The 16,737-nt window shown below is 41.9% G+C and overlaps 1 protein-coding gene across 3 annotated transcripts in view; it reads left to right on the top strand.

Annotated features, from left to right (window-relative positions):
* kctd15b (potassium channel tetramerization domain containing 15b) overlaps positions 1-16,156 on the top strand; it is a 41,229-nt gene extending 25,073 nt beyond the window's left edge. For all 3 annotated transcript variants that reach the window (XM_005447670.4, XM_005447669.4, XM_005447668.4), the window contains exons 4-5: positions 3,944-4,249; positions 12,645-16,156. In XM_005447670.4, the coding sequence (XP_005447727.1) occupies positions 3,944-4,249; positions 12,645-12,803 (465 nt within the window). In that variant the 3' untranslated portion in view covers positions 12,804-16,156. The remainder of the gene's footprint in view (positions 1-3,943; positions 4,250-12,644) is intronic.
* The last annotated feature ends 581 nt before the right edge of the window (positions 16,157-16,737 follow it).

The raw sequence follows: 16,737 nt of genomic DNA, 5'->3' as shown, positions 1-16,737 counted from the left end.
TTGCACTTGCTCTTTTCTCTTTGTGAGACACTGAATCTGCATGCATGTGTGTCTTGTTTTAGTGGCATGTCAGTATCTATTGCAGACAATGTAGGTGCTTTGTCATATTCCTGTATTAAACAATTTCAAGCACATGTTCGGGGCGCAAAAACAAATTGTGAGAAGTTTTAAATTTAAATGTGTTATCTGTACAAGCTTTTTTTGCATTTTCTGTATTTTTGTGTTGTGAAGGTTTCAGTTTGATAGAGTAAACCTTGTGTGTGTGTGTGTGTGTGTGTGTGTGTGTGTGTGTGTGTTAGCTGTAAAAGTTGTGTAAGAAGCTGATGTGAGAGAGTGTTTGCAAACTTTAAACATTAGCATTTCACTGAAGTTGTGTTTCTGGACACCTGCCAATGTTAGTCCAATAAATCCAAACTATCTGTGTCTTTAGTTGCTAAATTCTTCCCTATGTTCATTAGTTGACTTTGTCTACATGCTGTTTGCTTCTGGCCAGGTAACATTTAGTTGGTGTAACAGAGCTTTTTTTTTTTGCCTCCTGCTGCTACTGCTGCTTGAAATGAGGGTGATGAGAGTGAGGGGTGAGCGTAAACCAAAATAGAAAAGCTACAGGCTGTGAAACCAAAACGATGATCTAAAAGATGCTAAAATGTGTAGTTGACCCTGAAAAAGGCTGAAGAGTTAGAGGGATGATCACTACCTATGACCCCGCTCACATCGCACACATGCCATTTAATCTACTGTGATATAAAAGATAACGATTAAATTTATTTTTGGCACTAGTACAGCGTTAGTCTCACCCAACAAGTATTCATACAATCATATGTGACGTTGTCAGAATGATTATCTGCCTACAGCTTCTTCCTTCTCGAGGTTTTCATTCCATGATACAGTTTCCTAGGTGTATTCTACACTTCACTTCACGTCGACCCCACCTTAGTTTTCGTGACCTTTTCACTGCACTGGCACTTGTTCATCATTCTGTACGAGGTAACAAGGCAAAGCCAAGCCACTGAGAGCCAGGGGCAAACTCTTTGGGCCCCACGGATAGTCTGAACAAGAGCCAAACCACAGACAACAGAACATGACATGAAAGCCCTGCATATTTTGGCAAATGACGGCCTGACTCAGTACCGATTAGATTTTCCCTTCTTATTCATACACCCCTCCTCCCCTCTGTTAAATCTTGACAGTCCAATCAGGCACCACAGTGGAAGAGAATGCATTGGACTTCATTGTTTCAACTCATTACGATCCCCTCGCATAAGCCTGTGTTGATCTGCATACCTTTCAATTTGCGTGAAGCCGGGGAAAAAAAAATGCAAATAGTGCAAGGCGGAATTGAGCATGTCCTTATCTGAACACAATCAGGCTTGCCGTCGCCCCAGGGCTGGGTCTGTTCTGCTGCTGGCAGCCACGGCGCTGTGTGTTTTGCTAAATCAATGTGAAAGTCTGAGCAGAATAGGAAAAGAAATTCTTCAGCCTGCATCACTGGAACAAAATATTCACTATTAATATCCTCCCTCATCACATTATTCAAACTACAATTAATCACGAGAGAGTAAGCAATGCTCAGTCATATTGAGGGCATGGTTATAAACCGGTAAGAGTTACTGTTTTCTGTTATTATTCAGGTTTTGCATTACTCCTTAAATTGATTATTTTTTTTAATCTCAGATGCTGGAAATGACAGAAAGGCGATTTTATTGTGATTTTATTTTATTTTTGAGTGACTTTGTTAATCAACAACCTTGAACTTCTGCTTTTTTGGGGGGTCATTTTTGACCAAAACCTACATTAGGTCTTCACTAGTCCTCTAAACTACCTTATAGTGACATTTTCCATCATTTTCTTCTTCTCTTTCTCTGTCTCTCCCTCCCTCCCTCTGTCCTTCCCTGAAATGTTGCCTTGCCAGTGGGCGATCAGGTCGGATCATTATTTTGAAGCTCAAACGGGCTGTCTGGACACAGGATTGGGGGATGAATTGTCTCGTAGAGCTGGCAGCAGTAGCAGCGGCTTCAGCAGCCAGGACGGAGCTGTTGGCCCTGTCTCCCTCTCATCCTCACCTCAGCGCTTAGGATTACTCTGTTGTTTTCTGCTCTACTCAGGATGACTAAAGTGCCTCGCAGACAGACCCCTGTTAAAAACATATCCATCCATGGCTTCAGACCTGTGAAGGATGAGGAGTAGCACTTTGATACAGCGAGCTGCCTGAAGGGGAGCGTCTCAGTATGAGTTTTGTCAGCTGCAGCAAGAAGGCCAGGAGAAAAAAGACAGGGAGAAAGGGAGAGAAAAAGGGAAAAAAGGACCTCCACCCCCTCTTTTCGCATTCTGAAATCTTAAACATTAGACCGTCAGCTTAAGATGTGTTGCGTCAACGCCGCGTCCAGATGGAGTTGTATTTGGGTGTCGTTCACATGCCTCGGATGAAGGCACAGTTTAGATGAAGGGGTAAAACAGTGAGGGAGGCTTTTCAAGGCTAAAGAGTCTGACAGAAGCAGCAGGGTTAATGAATATGCTGTTTGCTGCCATGCTCTGTTTCTGTGCCCAGCAGTGGTCTTGAGAAGGAAAAGGGGAAAAACTCTTTCTAGATCAGGGCTCTCTGCCAGCGCCGACACCCAGACACCCAGAGCCACCAATGATGCAGACTATATGAAACATATGTTGTTTTTGCAGCACAAACACACATTGTCTCACTTGGGTGTTTGGACTTTGTTCTACGCAAAAACCAGCAACCTCTTTCCCGAAAATGGACACTCACTTCTTTGCTTCAGTTTACTATGTCCATTCATTGAATTAAGCTGTCATTGTTTGCCACTGTGAAACATTAATCAGAACACAGATTTATTAATTACTAATTATTTAGCAAAAAGGTTTTGCAGCATTTAGGTGTAACCTAATTAAATCTTGTTCTAATAGGAGCTTAACATCGGGCCACAAGCCTTATTAACATAAAACTCCCTCCATGTGAGGAATACATTAAAAACCTCCTTGGCTGATGATTGTCCTCATGTTCACTTGCACATATCTTTTCCTCACCTCCCGTCTGCCTCCAATAGCGAACCTCCGCCTTCCCGTATTTTCTGTGGTAGTGGTGAATGATGGTGCCATCTGGTCTTGTGGGAAATTAGAGGCAAGAGCGCAGGGGCAAATGGCCCCCAGCAAACCCTGCCCAGGAGGGAGAGGCAGGCAATCTGCTGCAGACTGTCTGTGCACAGGAATGCACCATCCCACTTCACCAGAGCCCTACTGACGGCCTTTCTGGAGTCGGCTCACTAAAACATGCTAAAGGCTAACACCACTCTGCCAAGAGCTACTGTGGAGGAGAGCTGCAGCATGGCTATCCTTTGTTTATTGAGAGTGTTGTCCTGCTGGTCCGAGTCCATCACTGATCTTGGTTTATTGTTCTTCAATCTGGTCGACGTATTACATGAAACCAAATGCATTTTTAATTTATTTTAGCTCACATTTTTGTCTTATATTAAGATTAATTTGTCATTTGTGCAAGTTTATAAATTTAAAATCCTACACTGTTATTTTGCCATTTGTAAAAAAAAATTGAATTTATCCATTCGTCACTGTGCAATTAGTTATTAGATCTTCCATGCGTTACCTTTGCTACACAGGTAACACACACTTCACTACAGTGGAAAAGTCAGAGTTCATATACAGCAAGAACCCACTCTTGGAGTAATTAGAGGTTAAGTGTCTTGGTCAAGGACATCATTAGCTGCTGTGAGGAAGCCATAAGGAGTCCCCCAGATATACTTTCCTCTGTCATATTAATGTTGCACAATACTGTATATGTGTAGGGTTTCTCTGTGACCTTGGTGATGAGTTGCAATCCAGGGAAAGTCATAGTGTGTTAGTCACAGATATAGCCAAGAGGAGTATAATACACATGCAAAGTCACTGCTCTCATCTGTATGTTTGTCTGCCTGTACAGGACTTCCACCTGCTGTATGAAGAGGCGCGTTATTACCAGCTGACACCCATGATCAAGGAGCTCGAGCGCTGGAAGCAGGAGCGCGAGCAACGACGGATGGCACAGCCCTGTGACTGCCTTGTGGTTCGTGTCACACCTGACCTGGGCGAGAGGATCGCCCTGAGCGGAGAGAAGGTCCTCATTGAGGAGATCTTTCCTGAGACTGGAGACGTTATGTGTAACTCGGTCAATGCTGGCTGGAACCAGGACCCAACACACGTCATCCGCTTTCCCCTCAATGGCTACTGCAGGCTCAACTCCGTCCAGGTAAGACACTGAAATGCTTGTCCTTTGTTTGTACTTTTAATTTTTTCTGGAAGCACAAAAAAATCTCCTTCTCTGCCCATGATTTATTTATCACATTCTAGACTTGTGTGTGAAACACATTACAGTGTTTACAGTTTTACTTGAGTTAGATTGTCCTGTGTGTACACCTCTGAGTGTGGTGCCAATATAACAAATATGTGCTGATATCTAACAATGACTTTTATGTGTAGTTATTTTTTCTGTTACATTTATTCACTAATAAGCGTGATATCATGGTACTTGCAGAGAATCAAGAGCAAAATGGCTTTGTGTAACAGAAAGTTTTGATGTGTGTCTAATATGTGACTGCAGCATAGTCACAGTCTTTCTAAAACTGGAGGCGGCATCATGATAAAGGCTGTATTCTGTAGCTACCAAATCAGCTAAGTTAGGTAACTGACAGCTGCTCTTCCAACACCTCCTCACCTCAACTGAAAAGGAATAAACTGTAATCTTATAGATGCAACCTTTAAAACTTTAATTTTTAACTTGAATATGCAAAGATCCAACTTACTGGCTCACTGCTAACAACAAAACTTACAACGTGATCATGAAACTAACAGTGGTAGTTAATATGAACATTGTGCAATATGCATGGGGGAAAAGCCACAAAGTAACTTTAGTGGCGCACAGGAAGAGTCAGAAAGTGTCAAAATGCCTATATGCATTATGTTTCATTATCTTTGCTTACTTTCAACATGAAGATAAAATATTGAATATTTTTTTATTTCTAACTGTCACATAGTGAAACTGTACACAATGTTTTATGATACTGTGCTTGTACACCCATAAATCTCTATTTTCTTACCAATTCTTTATTTAATGTTAGCCACAGGATGCAGACTCCAAAGAGGAACTTATGTATTTATCTACTCATTTATCCAGCAAAGTATTCTGCTTGGCAAGCAAACCATTTTTCACACCAACTTTCAACATTTTCATAAACATTTGAACACCTGGCTGGGATTTGCTCAACCTGGGCTTTTGTGACCACTCTGCAGATCCACTTAGCTGTTTTGCTGAATGGCACACGATGGCATCTGCTGAGGGAGAGGAGGCTTTCTGTTGGTCACCTTCTGTCTGAGTCCTGTGTCAGCCTGCAGAGTTTATTTTCAGGTTGCTTTCCCAGATAAATGCTGTTATATACACTGATTTTCTTCAGTAACAATAAGCTGGAATTACACCTCAAAACTTTGCTGTAAGGCACTTGGCATGATTTGTGGCCCTCTATATTGCATTTTGCCACAGTAGAGATAATAGCTTGTTGTCAATAACTGGCATAATAGCCACTCTGGAGCAACAGCTGGAGTGTGCAGGTGTACAAAAACCTTTGGAGTTTTTCATTTTGTCAAACGATGGTCTTTCAGTTGGCTGTTGGGGATGAAAATGATGCAAAGCCTCAGCACGGTATTACCATAAAGCAATTTACCGCCAATATCATATCAAATACGTTTGCTTTATGATCTGCATTTGAATAAGTTTGGCACCGGTTTGAAAAATGGTGTGAGATGAACATCCGTCTTTGGTCAAGCAGAGTTGACAATGTTGTGGAGTCAAGTAGTAAGAGATTAAAAGCAACTTCAGAAAAAAATAGTTTTACAGTAGTGTTACCCTGCGAGGTCTGAGAGAGAAAGAGAGGACGGGGGGAAACATAACAGTCTGACACCACAGGCTCGATATAACACACTTGAGTGCCCACAGCCATGAACAAACCTACACATAGAAGAGCCTTCACCCCTTCAGCACCCAGAGAGAGCCTCTCCCAGGCAGGCTAGTGCACTCTGACACCTCCACCTCCTTCCTGCCAGCGTGAGAGACCACCTCCAGGGAGGAGAGCGGAGCGAGTGGGACAAAGCACGTGTGGACTGCGGCCATGTTTTCCTGCGAAAAAATGAAGAAGAGAAATGGAAAGGGGGGGAAAATGATATGCATAATTTACGCTTTACTCCTTTTTAAGACACAGCTCCTTTTTTAAAAAGACTCCAATATAACACCGCTCAAGGCAATTGAAATACACGTATTGCATTTTTTAATACCATACTTACAATTTCTCAAACAGCCTAAACCGGTTTATACTTCTTTTATAGATTTTTAAATGACTTACAATATAATTAATTGGCCGCATCAACTAACACAACATTTTCCCACTCTGTTTACCAGTGAGACTGGTTATGGGATGTGAGCACATCTGACTAACACAATCTGAACGGCATCTTTATTGTTTAGGCATTTATTGGGCTGTTCTTCTGAAGGCGAGGTGAGCTGAAACCCTTTTCTCATACAAACTCGTACAAGGCGGATCTGCGAGGTTTCCTGTAAGCAGCGACCCCTTCTTGTCTCATATTCTGGCCTCTCTGTGGTGTCTCCTCGTGAGCCCTCTTAGATACAGCTCCATGGCATTCGTTAAAAAAAATAATGAAAAGCACAAACACACACACACGTACATACGCACACACAGTGAAGGGGCCCGGCTCATTGAGTCGATGTAGATGAGGACACAAGGAGCAGATGGAGGTGTTTTTTTGTTGTAAGGGGAGATTTTTCCAAACAACTTACTCATTCTGTTCTCTTTCATTGTTGCGTGAAGGAATGAAAAGGTTAGGAAAATAATCCTTGTCTTACCTGCCAGACAATGAGCCTCTGATCTGATTTCAAGCCTGGACCCTGACCCAGGGGAACACACACACAACCACACCCTGCCCACAGAGGAAGTTCAGGGAGAGCATGGGGAGGCTGCGGCAGTACCGTCTGAAACTTATTTACTGTGTGATTGGATCAGTTTCAGAAGAGGTCTTGACAGGAAAGAGATGGATATATGATGACATTTAAATGTGTGCTGTTTTCACTTTATTATGTCAGAGGTGTAGAGATTTTATTGGAGCTGAGGTACTGTTGCTTTCGTGCCCCAGGCTGGACACTGCTAGACCTTGTTATAGTTGGTCACAAAATGATAACACACATTTCTCCATACCTTACTGTACACTAAGTATATCAACCTGTTTTCTAAACATTTAATATTCTGTTTTAATAAGATAAAACATGAGGATAATTCATGAGCATTGAAAAAATTTCCATGACTCAGTTATCATGCTTTTAAAATTGGTGATATATCATTATACTGTATCATCTATTTATAGTTTGAAATGTGGCAGCAGTAATTCTTTGCATGTTGAGATATATATGTAATCTGTTGCCTTGCAAATTTAGCCCCTTTTTTAATCTGTTGTCTTGTGTATTTAAATGCGAGAGAGGGAGAATAAACAAATCCACCTTGGCAAGTAACTCTCCATGAAGTCATGAATGGAATTTCGGGAGTAATGCAAACCACCTGCGCTGTGATGTAGATCCAGCGGGGGGAAACAAAAAGCAGCAAAGGCACTGAATGCAGGGAAAACATTTAGCCAAAGAGCCACAGAGGTGTACACACACGCGTCCCAGTGCTAGAGCTGGGCCTGCTGCTCCATACATCACCATGATGAAGCACTCAGATCAGACCAGAGCCAATCCGTCCTACATCAATGTGACAGCGGAGGCAGTCGTAGAGAAGGGTCCCCTGTCCCCCTGCTGCCCAGGCAGAGAACGCAACACGTCGCAACACTCTCTTACATGTCACACTGCCACTCCATCAATCCTGCGCTGGGTGAAAAGAGAAAGCACAGCTCATCAGAGCCGACACGGCCACACAAACACCTCCGCTGCGCTCCTCAGTGGCCCGAGTGGCAGAGTAAGACATTAACACTACTATGACTTTGGGTCCCTTGACTTTTTGTGTGGCTCTGTGGGTAAAGCACAATGTCAAGATTAACAGTAAGCAAGCCAGTGTGTAGAGAGGATTAAAGCTGGGCAGTTCTGGCTGCTGACAGCTTCAGCAGTTGATGCCAGAAAAATCTTTAAAAAATTGTTCTAATTCGTTTGTTGGACACGGGCTGATTAGGTAGTGGAAAGTAAATCAGAATAATGACAGAGAAGGACAATTCAACTGAAGACAATTAGGTGATTACCAAGTATCGTAGTTTAATCAAATGAAATGAATCAAATATATGGCACTTTTTCCTGTGTTACATTTTATTGATCAAGCATCACAAAATCTTTATCTCTGTAGAAATGGCTCATACAGTAAGTGCACTGTGAATGTGAACATTAGAGAAGTCAAATGCTCCAATGAGAATATGTTTCACTACAAATTAAACTTATTTATTCCAAGTCTAATTTAAGGAAAAGATGTATTATCAACAAAATGAGCTTATAAAATATAAAAAAAGAGATTTATAGAATATTACATTATTGCTTATGGGCTAAGCGATAATTTAATATTTATTATTAATAGCTGATCAAGATAATTGTAACAGTTATATACACTCCAGGATTGTTTTAATCTATAGATTGGATGATGGTTTGCATTTTCTGTAACTGGTGCGGGAGTATAAAGTGGTATAAAATGTAAAGGATTTTAAAGATTGTGCTTTTATGTAGTACATGAGTATATTCACAAAGTTTTCTTTGATGATGGCTTTTAGTGTCTTAAATACGAGAACAAGTAACTAAAATTGAAATAGAAAAGGTCACCGGATGAGTCAGGTGGAGCCCTTGTGTATTTAAGTCTCCTCAGTTTAGTAGTTGAACTACTTGCAGTCCCTTTGAGGACTGACCTAACCCAAAACACCTCTGTGCTTGTATTTACTGTGCCAGGGTTAAGTGTTGCATTCCCACAAGGGTCACCTGAGCTAAAAATCCTCGGTGAATCACAATGCTTAAAGACACTTTAGAGTGCCTATTTGTAATGGAGCTCAGTCAGCTGCAAGTACTTTAAGAATAGACTGTTCTGTCAATGTGTTTTTGCTGTCTGTGACTCCTTAAAAAGCTGGCAGATGGCTTAGAGAATTAGAAAGAGTTGGAGCTTCACGGATGTTTTATGCCAGATGCTTGTGATAAGCAAAGGATACGACGCAGAGACTGCAGTTAGTGCTCCTTGTCACATATTGAAGACTGCATAGTTAAACAAAAGCAACCCCCTGAGTGTGGCGCCCATCTCATGCTACAGTGTGTGTGTGTCATAATGTGTCAATCATCTCTGTGTCTTGTGCCATGAGGAGCAAGTGTCTTACAACTCCTCCTGAGAAGTCTTGCAAGTGTGTCTGTGCACTCTGGTGGCCATCAATATTGTATTGTGCTCCGGTTTCCAGGCCTGAGACTCATCCACTTTGATGCATGCCTCGCCATCTTGGCTAAGATGCTGGGAGGTTAGAGGAGTGAGGCTGATGTATACCCTCCTGATCCCCGTGGTGACTCCAGGTTGAGTGGCAGCTCAGATAGATGGTTAAATGCTGAATGGTGTGCGTGTGTTTGAGGGGAGATCCCTGTGCGGCCAAGTCGACCGTGCAACCGCGAGACTGATTTCAAATGCAGGATCACTGGGGATGAAGAGGCTGAAGAGACACTTGTATTCAGCTTCAATCACAAAGAGAGGAGAAGACAAAAGGAAGTGCTTGATTTCATAGAACAACTAGAAAACTTTGGTGCTGCAATATCCTCTTCACTGCTATTTTGATTTCCTGTTTTGATTATTGTGGTGTCGTGCTGAAAAGAAGCCTGTCTTTAAGTTGAAAGTGGTGGACATGAAAAGGGGAAAAAAACAAAAAAACAAAACAAAGACTGCTAATTAGCTGTAATCCAATTTCGTGGAAATCACCGTGTTAGAGATGAGGCGTCGACCAATGAGGGTGCCCACATGCAACTCGCCGTTAGAATATTTTGTTATGGTTTCGCTCAAGTGAGGCAGTAAAGGAAGCAAAGAAATCTGCATAAGTACAACATAAGCTGGGATCTGAAAGCCTGCGGTCAGAAGTATGTTCTGCAGAACTGAGAAACCAGACATGTTTTAGCTTTTTAAGAGGGTGCATTACTTTTCCTTGTCAACAGAGACTGATTTCGGGACATTGTCCTGTGGACATTAAAACCTTTTGCTTGGATACGTCTTAATTATTCACTATATTGTTTATTCCCCCATGGCACTAACTCACTGTGTCAAACTGAATGCGAAGGTTTTTTTTATGGCATCTTATAGTCATTACAGTATCCTTGAGTCAGTTACAACTATCTATAATAATATCCTTAAGTCTTTTGTGTTGCCATGCATTAATGATAAAAGTGTTTTCAGACTATCTTTATTGATCAGGCCATTCTCCTCTGTGACCAAATTCATTGCTGAACATGATGGAGTCCCACATGCGTTAAGAGATGATGGGGAAAAATGCAATGTGATGCAATGATCAAAGAAGGCTATGTAATATCATTTCCATAATCGTTAGGCTCCTCCGTCGTCTGTCATGGATTTGGGAGTGTTTGATGCTTGGGCAGGTCTCTTAATTAGCCATCCTCACCATCAGCTGTCTGCTGCCCCTTCTGTCTCACAAATTACATAGTTTGTTGTTGTCATTTTGCTAGAGGACAAAAAGGGGGAGGGGGTTAACTTTTGCAAGTGGTCCTTTCTGCTTACAAGTAGCATGTCGGTGCACATTTAAGTTTTAATTTGAAAGCGGATGGGTGCTGGGGTTTTTCAGGTCTGTTCAACAAGTTTGTATGCATTTGTTATATTTTGGTTTTGTACATTTTAATTCTTGCACGTTGTGTGAGGTTATCTGCTCTTCTTCACTGTATCCCCAACTGAGGAGGCTGCGGCCCTTTGACTTGCAGGCCTAAACATTCAACCACAGCACGCCAATGGGGCCTAAGCTGTAATTAGAGAGGTCATCCTTCGCCACGAGTGCACGTGTCAATGTGTGTGTGTGTGTGTGTGTGTGTGTGTGCATGTGTCTGTGCGTGCGTGTGTGTACGAGCTTCTGAAGAAATCATTCTGTTTTTCGTGAACTTCTTTGGCTCTCTATCTGGCAGAAAGAGTTAGCCCTCGGCGAGACCTTTCATTTCCATGCGCTGCACACTTCTTTAAAAGGAAGGGGGGATAAGTAAATACACGGCACTCCTCTCACTGGGATTTAGATCTATACCCCCTCCAAAAAAACAACATCCCACATGGATTACCCCAGATGAGGAGAGAAAAGTGATGCTGAAGTTCACACGTTTGAGTCTGAGCGCATCTCTTGTTTGGACTAGTGTGTGTATCACTGTCCAGACTAGAGGGGTAACATGAACCCCATCTCCTCTTCTCTCCCTGCAGCTCCAGCACGTTGTCCACACTCAGATCACCCATAACTCCTTATCGTCATTCCCCACACGTCGCTCTCTCTTTCGCTCACAGACCTCACTTCTCCTCTCACCCAAGCCTCATTACTCAAATTAGGAGCTCCAGTAATCACCACGCTGAGCTACACTCAGCCTCTTAACACACCTCACTCACTCTCAGCTCTCCTCATCCCTTTGAGCTCATGCCCTCAGTTCGGTAGCCAATCTAGCACAAGCAGCATGAATATTGCAGAGATGGTGTGATGTCGGAGTGCCCTCTGGTTTTATCTCATCACTGTGTGCGATTGGAGGTGGGGGAGGGTTAATGACACAGGGTGCATGTTGTGACTGATGAACATCGGAGGTTGATGTCTGTTGACTGGATGTGTAGATATCAAAAACTGGTACTGCTGCTCATTCATTAGTAAAAATGGATAGCAAACTTTATTTTTACAGTGGAAAGACTTGGCCGTGGCCAGACTCTGGAACAACAAAATTGTTACGCAAAAACAAACAAAAAAAGATTTATCACACAAAAAGTTAAAGTTAAAACAATGAAAAAGTCCAATTCTTGGGAAAATACACAAAGTTGTTTAATTGTTGAGAATTACGTTATACGTCTTATATATAAATACTAAACTATAATCAGCACAAAGACAAAAAACAAAAGGTTAGCCAAGGAAATTAACCTACCAGCACCTCTAAAGATGCTGTAATCTGTTACTCTGCACTAAAACTGAAGTATAAACTCAACAAATTTTTCTCATTGGTTACAGCCCAAAGCAGTTATGAGATCATTAACTTTCTGGAGTGTCTGGTGGTGGCTTTGGCAACTGTTCCTCACCAAGACATAAAGCAGAGCACAGAGTAATCCCTTGTAAAACAGGGAATTGTTTTGTTTTTACTCTTTGGATTTTGTGCAGATTAAACAAACAAAATCTAAAGTGTTAGTGAGCTTTTGAGGTGACGGGAGGACAAATTTGTTATTGAACAAAGCTCCACTATTAATCTTTCCATCTTGGCAAGAATAAGCATATTTCACGAAACGTCAAACTATTCCTTAGAGCTGTATAAAACCTGAAACCTGCATCCCTATCTGTAAATGGTTTCATTTAGACTTGTGCTTACTGACATGGTACCTTTGTTGTAAATGCCTTCTTCTCTGTCCTCTCTGCAGGTTCTGGAGCGTCTTTTCCAGAAAGGTTTCAGTGTGGCAGCATCATGCGGAGGTGGCGTGGACTCGTCCCAGTTTAGCGAGTATGTGTTGTGTCGTGAGGACCGGCGAAGTCTCTCCATTAACACGCCCATCAGGATAAAACAAGAACCCCTGGACTAGAGCGTTCTGGGCGAGGGACTGCCAACACCCCCACCTCCCCCTAATACTCCTTCCATCTTCTCACACCACCCCACCCCTGCCTACTCCAACTCCCTTCCTGCCCTAATAGGACCACAACCACCCCCAACATACCTAAGTATTAGCAGAGGCTTGTTAACCTCACCAGTTCTCTGCAAAAACTCTAAGGGGAATGTAGTACCAAACAAAGGAAAAAAAAAAGCATCAGCAACAAAAGTTTTTGATTATGTTAAACAACGCCCAAAGAATCTGGGACTGTGATGAAAACAACAATGACAAACGGACACCACAGCAGCTGACAGCTCAACATTTTAACACAGTGACTGGTTGTTGTTGTTTTTTTTCCCCTTACCTTGTCATAAAAAGGTGTCCCGAGACTCTTGGAGGGACACAGTTTCCCCCCCTCCCATGCCTTGAACTCCAATCCACTTCATCATCAGCATACCACATACACCCCAACCCTCTATCTTTCGTTTCGTCCGTGTCTGTGTGTGAGGCCTCAGTCTTCTCTGACTGGTGACAAGTCTGGTCTATTGTGGGACAAGGAAGATTTGGCAGACAGGATGTTTTTAAGGATGACAACAAGAGGACATGATTTAATGTTGTGAACTCCCACCCCCTCTCCCACAACCCCCAAGATCCCACGACCCTCACCCCACAGGTCTGGCTTCAACTGTCAGGACCTCGCCAAACACGACATCGTTTGCCAACTGATTGTTTATTACAATTTTTCATTGTTGTTTCTAAAGTATGTTCTTCTTGCTCCTTTTGCTGTTCTTATCATGACATAGTGTAAACAATTATTATTAATAGGATTATTTTTAATGTCTCTGTTTTTTCTTTCTCCAATATGAAGGATGTATGAAAATTGTATTCATTAGGCTCTGAGAGCTTGTGAGGGAGCTTTTCTTGGCAGTAGCTGCAGAAACTCAGATGTCTGCAGGCTATGTGGCTAAAGCAATCTGACTGGCAATGCATTCAGAGCCAGAAAAAGTCCCATTGTTCGAACCGGAATGGAAGAAAACCTGGATGTTTTGACATTGTTTTTAGTCAAATGTGTAGCACACATGAAAAAAAAGAAGTGATCCAGAATTTCTGCTTATTAGCTCTAAAACATATCTCGGGTCTCTGATTGGATTCTCTCACACGAGCAGAAAGGATTTGTTCACACTTAGTTAAAGAACATTTGTAAATTTGAAATTCAGGTCAAATTTGCACACGCTCTAAGTGTATTGCAGTTTTGTTGAGTTAGAATGTTAAAGACTTGAGGACCAACGGAGAAAGCTGACGTTTACCAGTATATCTCATAATCAGCACGAGATGTACTTTAAATGCTAAATGTTTCTTTGCACTTCAACATTTCCAACAGAGCTGCTCGGACCTGCTCCCTCAACACACTTGCTGGAGTCCAGTGAACGGCACCAAGTCAAGCTGATTCTCCTCTCGTGTTTTAGGAGACTGTGACATTAAAATATTTAAAACAGAAAGAAAAAAAACTCCAACTGAACAAACACTCTGGTACCAAAGTAGACAAGGTGCCTGTTTTGTTGATTGTACAAATATAAAGATGTTCTTTGTTGCAGTTTATAGCAAAATAAGACTAAATGCATTATTCAGAGCTGTATGAAGGGTACCAATATTTGATCCTCCAGGCCGCCAGTCTTGACAGTTTTCTTGAGAGTAGCTCACAGAACCTCCAGACCAAGTTTGAAAGACAAGGTCTCTGTTTCAGGATTGTCACTTCTAAGTGAAGATTATTTCATCGGTTCTTCACATGTATGTATGGCAGAACCCAAACTGAACTATACTCACAGCATCAGCATATTATTCACAAAGAGGCGTGTGGGCGGCATTTACTCTATCCTGCTCTCATTCTTTTGGTCTTATTCTCAACATTTCTGGATCAAAGACAGAAACAAGAAAGGCCAAGTTTTCATGCTTTATATTTGTGTGTAACTTACAGATGCTGTTTCTTCCATTCCAAAAGACTGAGGAGAAAAAAGAAGCCCATTCTGATCTTTGTGGGTGCTGGCAGTTTTTTGAGTTAAACTGGGGTTGTTTTTAGCAGTCCATTAAAAATGGGCGGCGGTTGTTCAGACTATGTTGTTTGTAATAGAATATCTAGTTTTTCTGGATGCTGCTGATTAAAAGAGGCCAATTAGTGGGTGAAGATGGACTGAGTATAAGTGTTGCTTCAAGTCAAATGCAGTCCTCCCTGCGGGTCTTTTTTTTAAAATATACAATCAAGCCCTTTGTTCTGACCTGCCAGTGGCCTGCGCCTTTGTATCTAGTCGCCTCAAAGGGAATGGTCAACCAGCCCTTTCATGTGCCAAGGCATGTTGGGCGCTTCACAGTCATCTTCACCCCCCTCTGCTTCCCTGAAGGCTCCAAGCTCAGTGGTGCCAGTAGAAACACGGGTTGTACCCCCTGCTGCTGTGTCATCCCTCATGCCCCATTTTCAAAATGCCCTCCCACGCCATAGCTCGTTGGACCACACCACAGCAAACCAAACAAACTGATGAGTCAAAATACGAACATACTCCGAGCAGACTGTACTGTGCAGCCAGTCCACTTTACTGTGGTGTAGATGCGAAGATCTTTGATTCATGTGATATGAGGTGTGGAACTCCATCTGGGTAGTTTCTTGAGGAAGAGTGGTAAAAATCAGTGATCAGTGTTCTAAAACTACACGTACAAGAACAACTTTTTCAAGAAGGAGGAAAAGAAAGCAGTTTTAGTTTGCCTCCCTGAATTGGTACGTTGAATTATACAATGGACTCTAAACAACTTCCGAGAGCTAAGGGGTTACGCATTTGAAATAAAAAATAAACAAAGATTTGTATTTGTGAGAAAAAAAGAGTAGATATGGGTTTCTGCAATAAAACCTCAGTATACAAATAGCAGGTTATCTACAGAGACAGGAACGTGTAATTGGACTGGAAAGTTCATAGACATGTTCACACACCACCCATTAAGTTAAAATACTGGTCAGTGTTCAGCCTGTCCACACGGCATTTGCTCCACTTCTGAGGCGGGTCAGTTGTACAGTTATTGTAAATTGAATTATCAGGACGCTGGGTTTTATGGGACCCTCATGTTTTTAAGAGACATCTCAGTCCTCTTCAGAAAAAGAATGAAAAGAATTCAAAGCGTAACATTGTGTAAATATGGATTAAAACATTTCAAAGGGTATAATAAGGTGCAAATGTATATTATTTAAAGTGTTTAAAAACCATTAGACTGTGGTATTAAAGGGCATGTGTTCATTTACAGTGTCTCCATTTGACTTTTCTTGCATATTTGCGATAATAAAAGGATGTACTGTATATCTGACATGTGTCGCATTGCTCTCAAGTTTTTCAACAACCCCTATAGGATGAGAAATTTCAACTGTGTGTCCTCTCTCACTGAACTGATGCAATCTCACCAGCCTTCCTCTACCCAAGCATGTGTGTGCTCCCCGTTCATCATTTTTGCAAAGGGGGAAGGTCGTCTTCAGGGCTGAATCCAGATCAGCACTCTAAAGCTCCAGAGGGACCAAGGAATAGGCCGAGATCTTGAAAAAAACCAATATGCTCCTAAACCCCAATATTTTGCACTGAGTTAAACGGTTTGGTCTTTTCGAAAATGCTTCTGCTTAATTAGCAGCAGAAACCTAGAGGGACTTTTCATAGTTGAGCAGCAGCGCTTGACTCAGTTTGTACTTAGCATGTGCAATGTTAGAAATGGAAATGAAGCAGGCTGAATTAGTAGTTGACTTTGGTAAAAATGAAAAAGGAAAACATAGCATAGCTCATTCTCCCTTGAAAATCTAAAAGGTGAACACATTGCTTAGTTGTTTTATTATTTTTATTTAGAGACATTTTAGAGTAAAAAGCTCCTACCTACAAAACATGTTTATGCATACGCTGTTAGA

Source organism: Oreochromis niloticus, linkage group LG1, assembly GCF_001858045.2.
Source record: "Oreochromis niloticus isolate F11D_XX linkage group LG1, O_niloticus_UMD_NMBU, whole genome shotgun sequence".
Classification (NCBI taxonomy): Eukaryota; Metazoa; Chordata; class Actinopteri; order Cichliformes; family Cichlidae; genus Oreochromis; species Oreochromis niloticus.
This window is presented reverse-complemented; position numbering and strand designations above follow the sequence as displayed.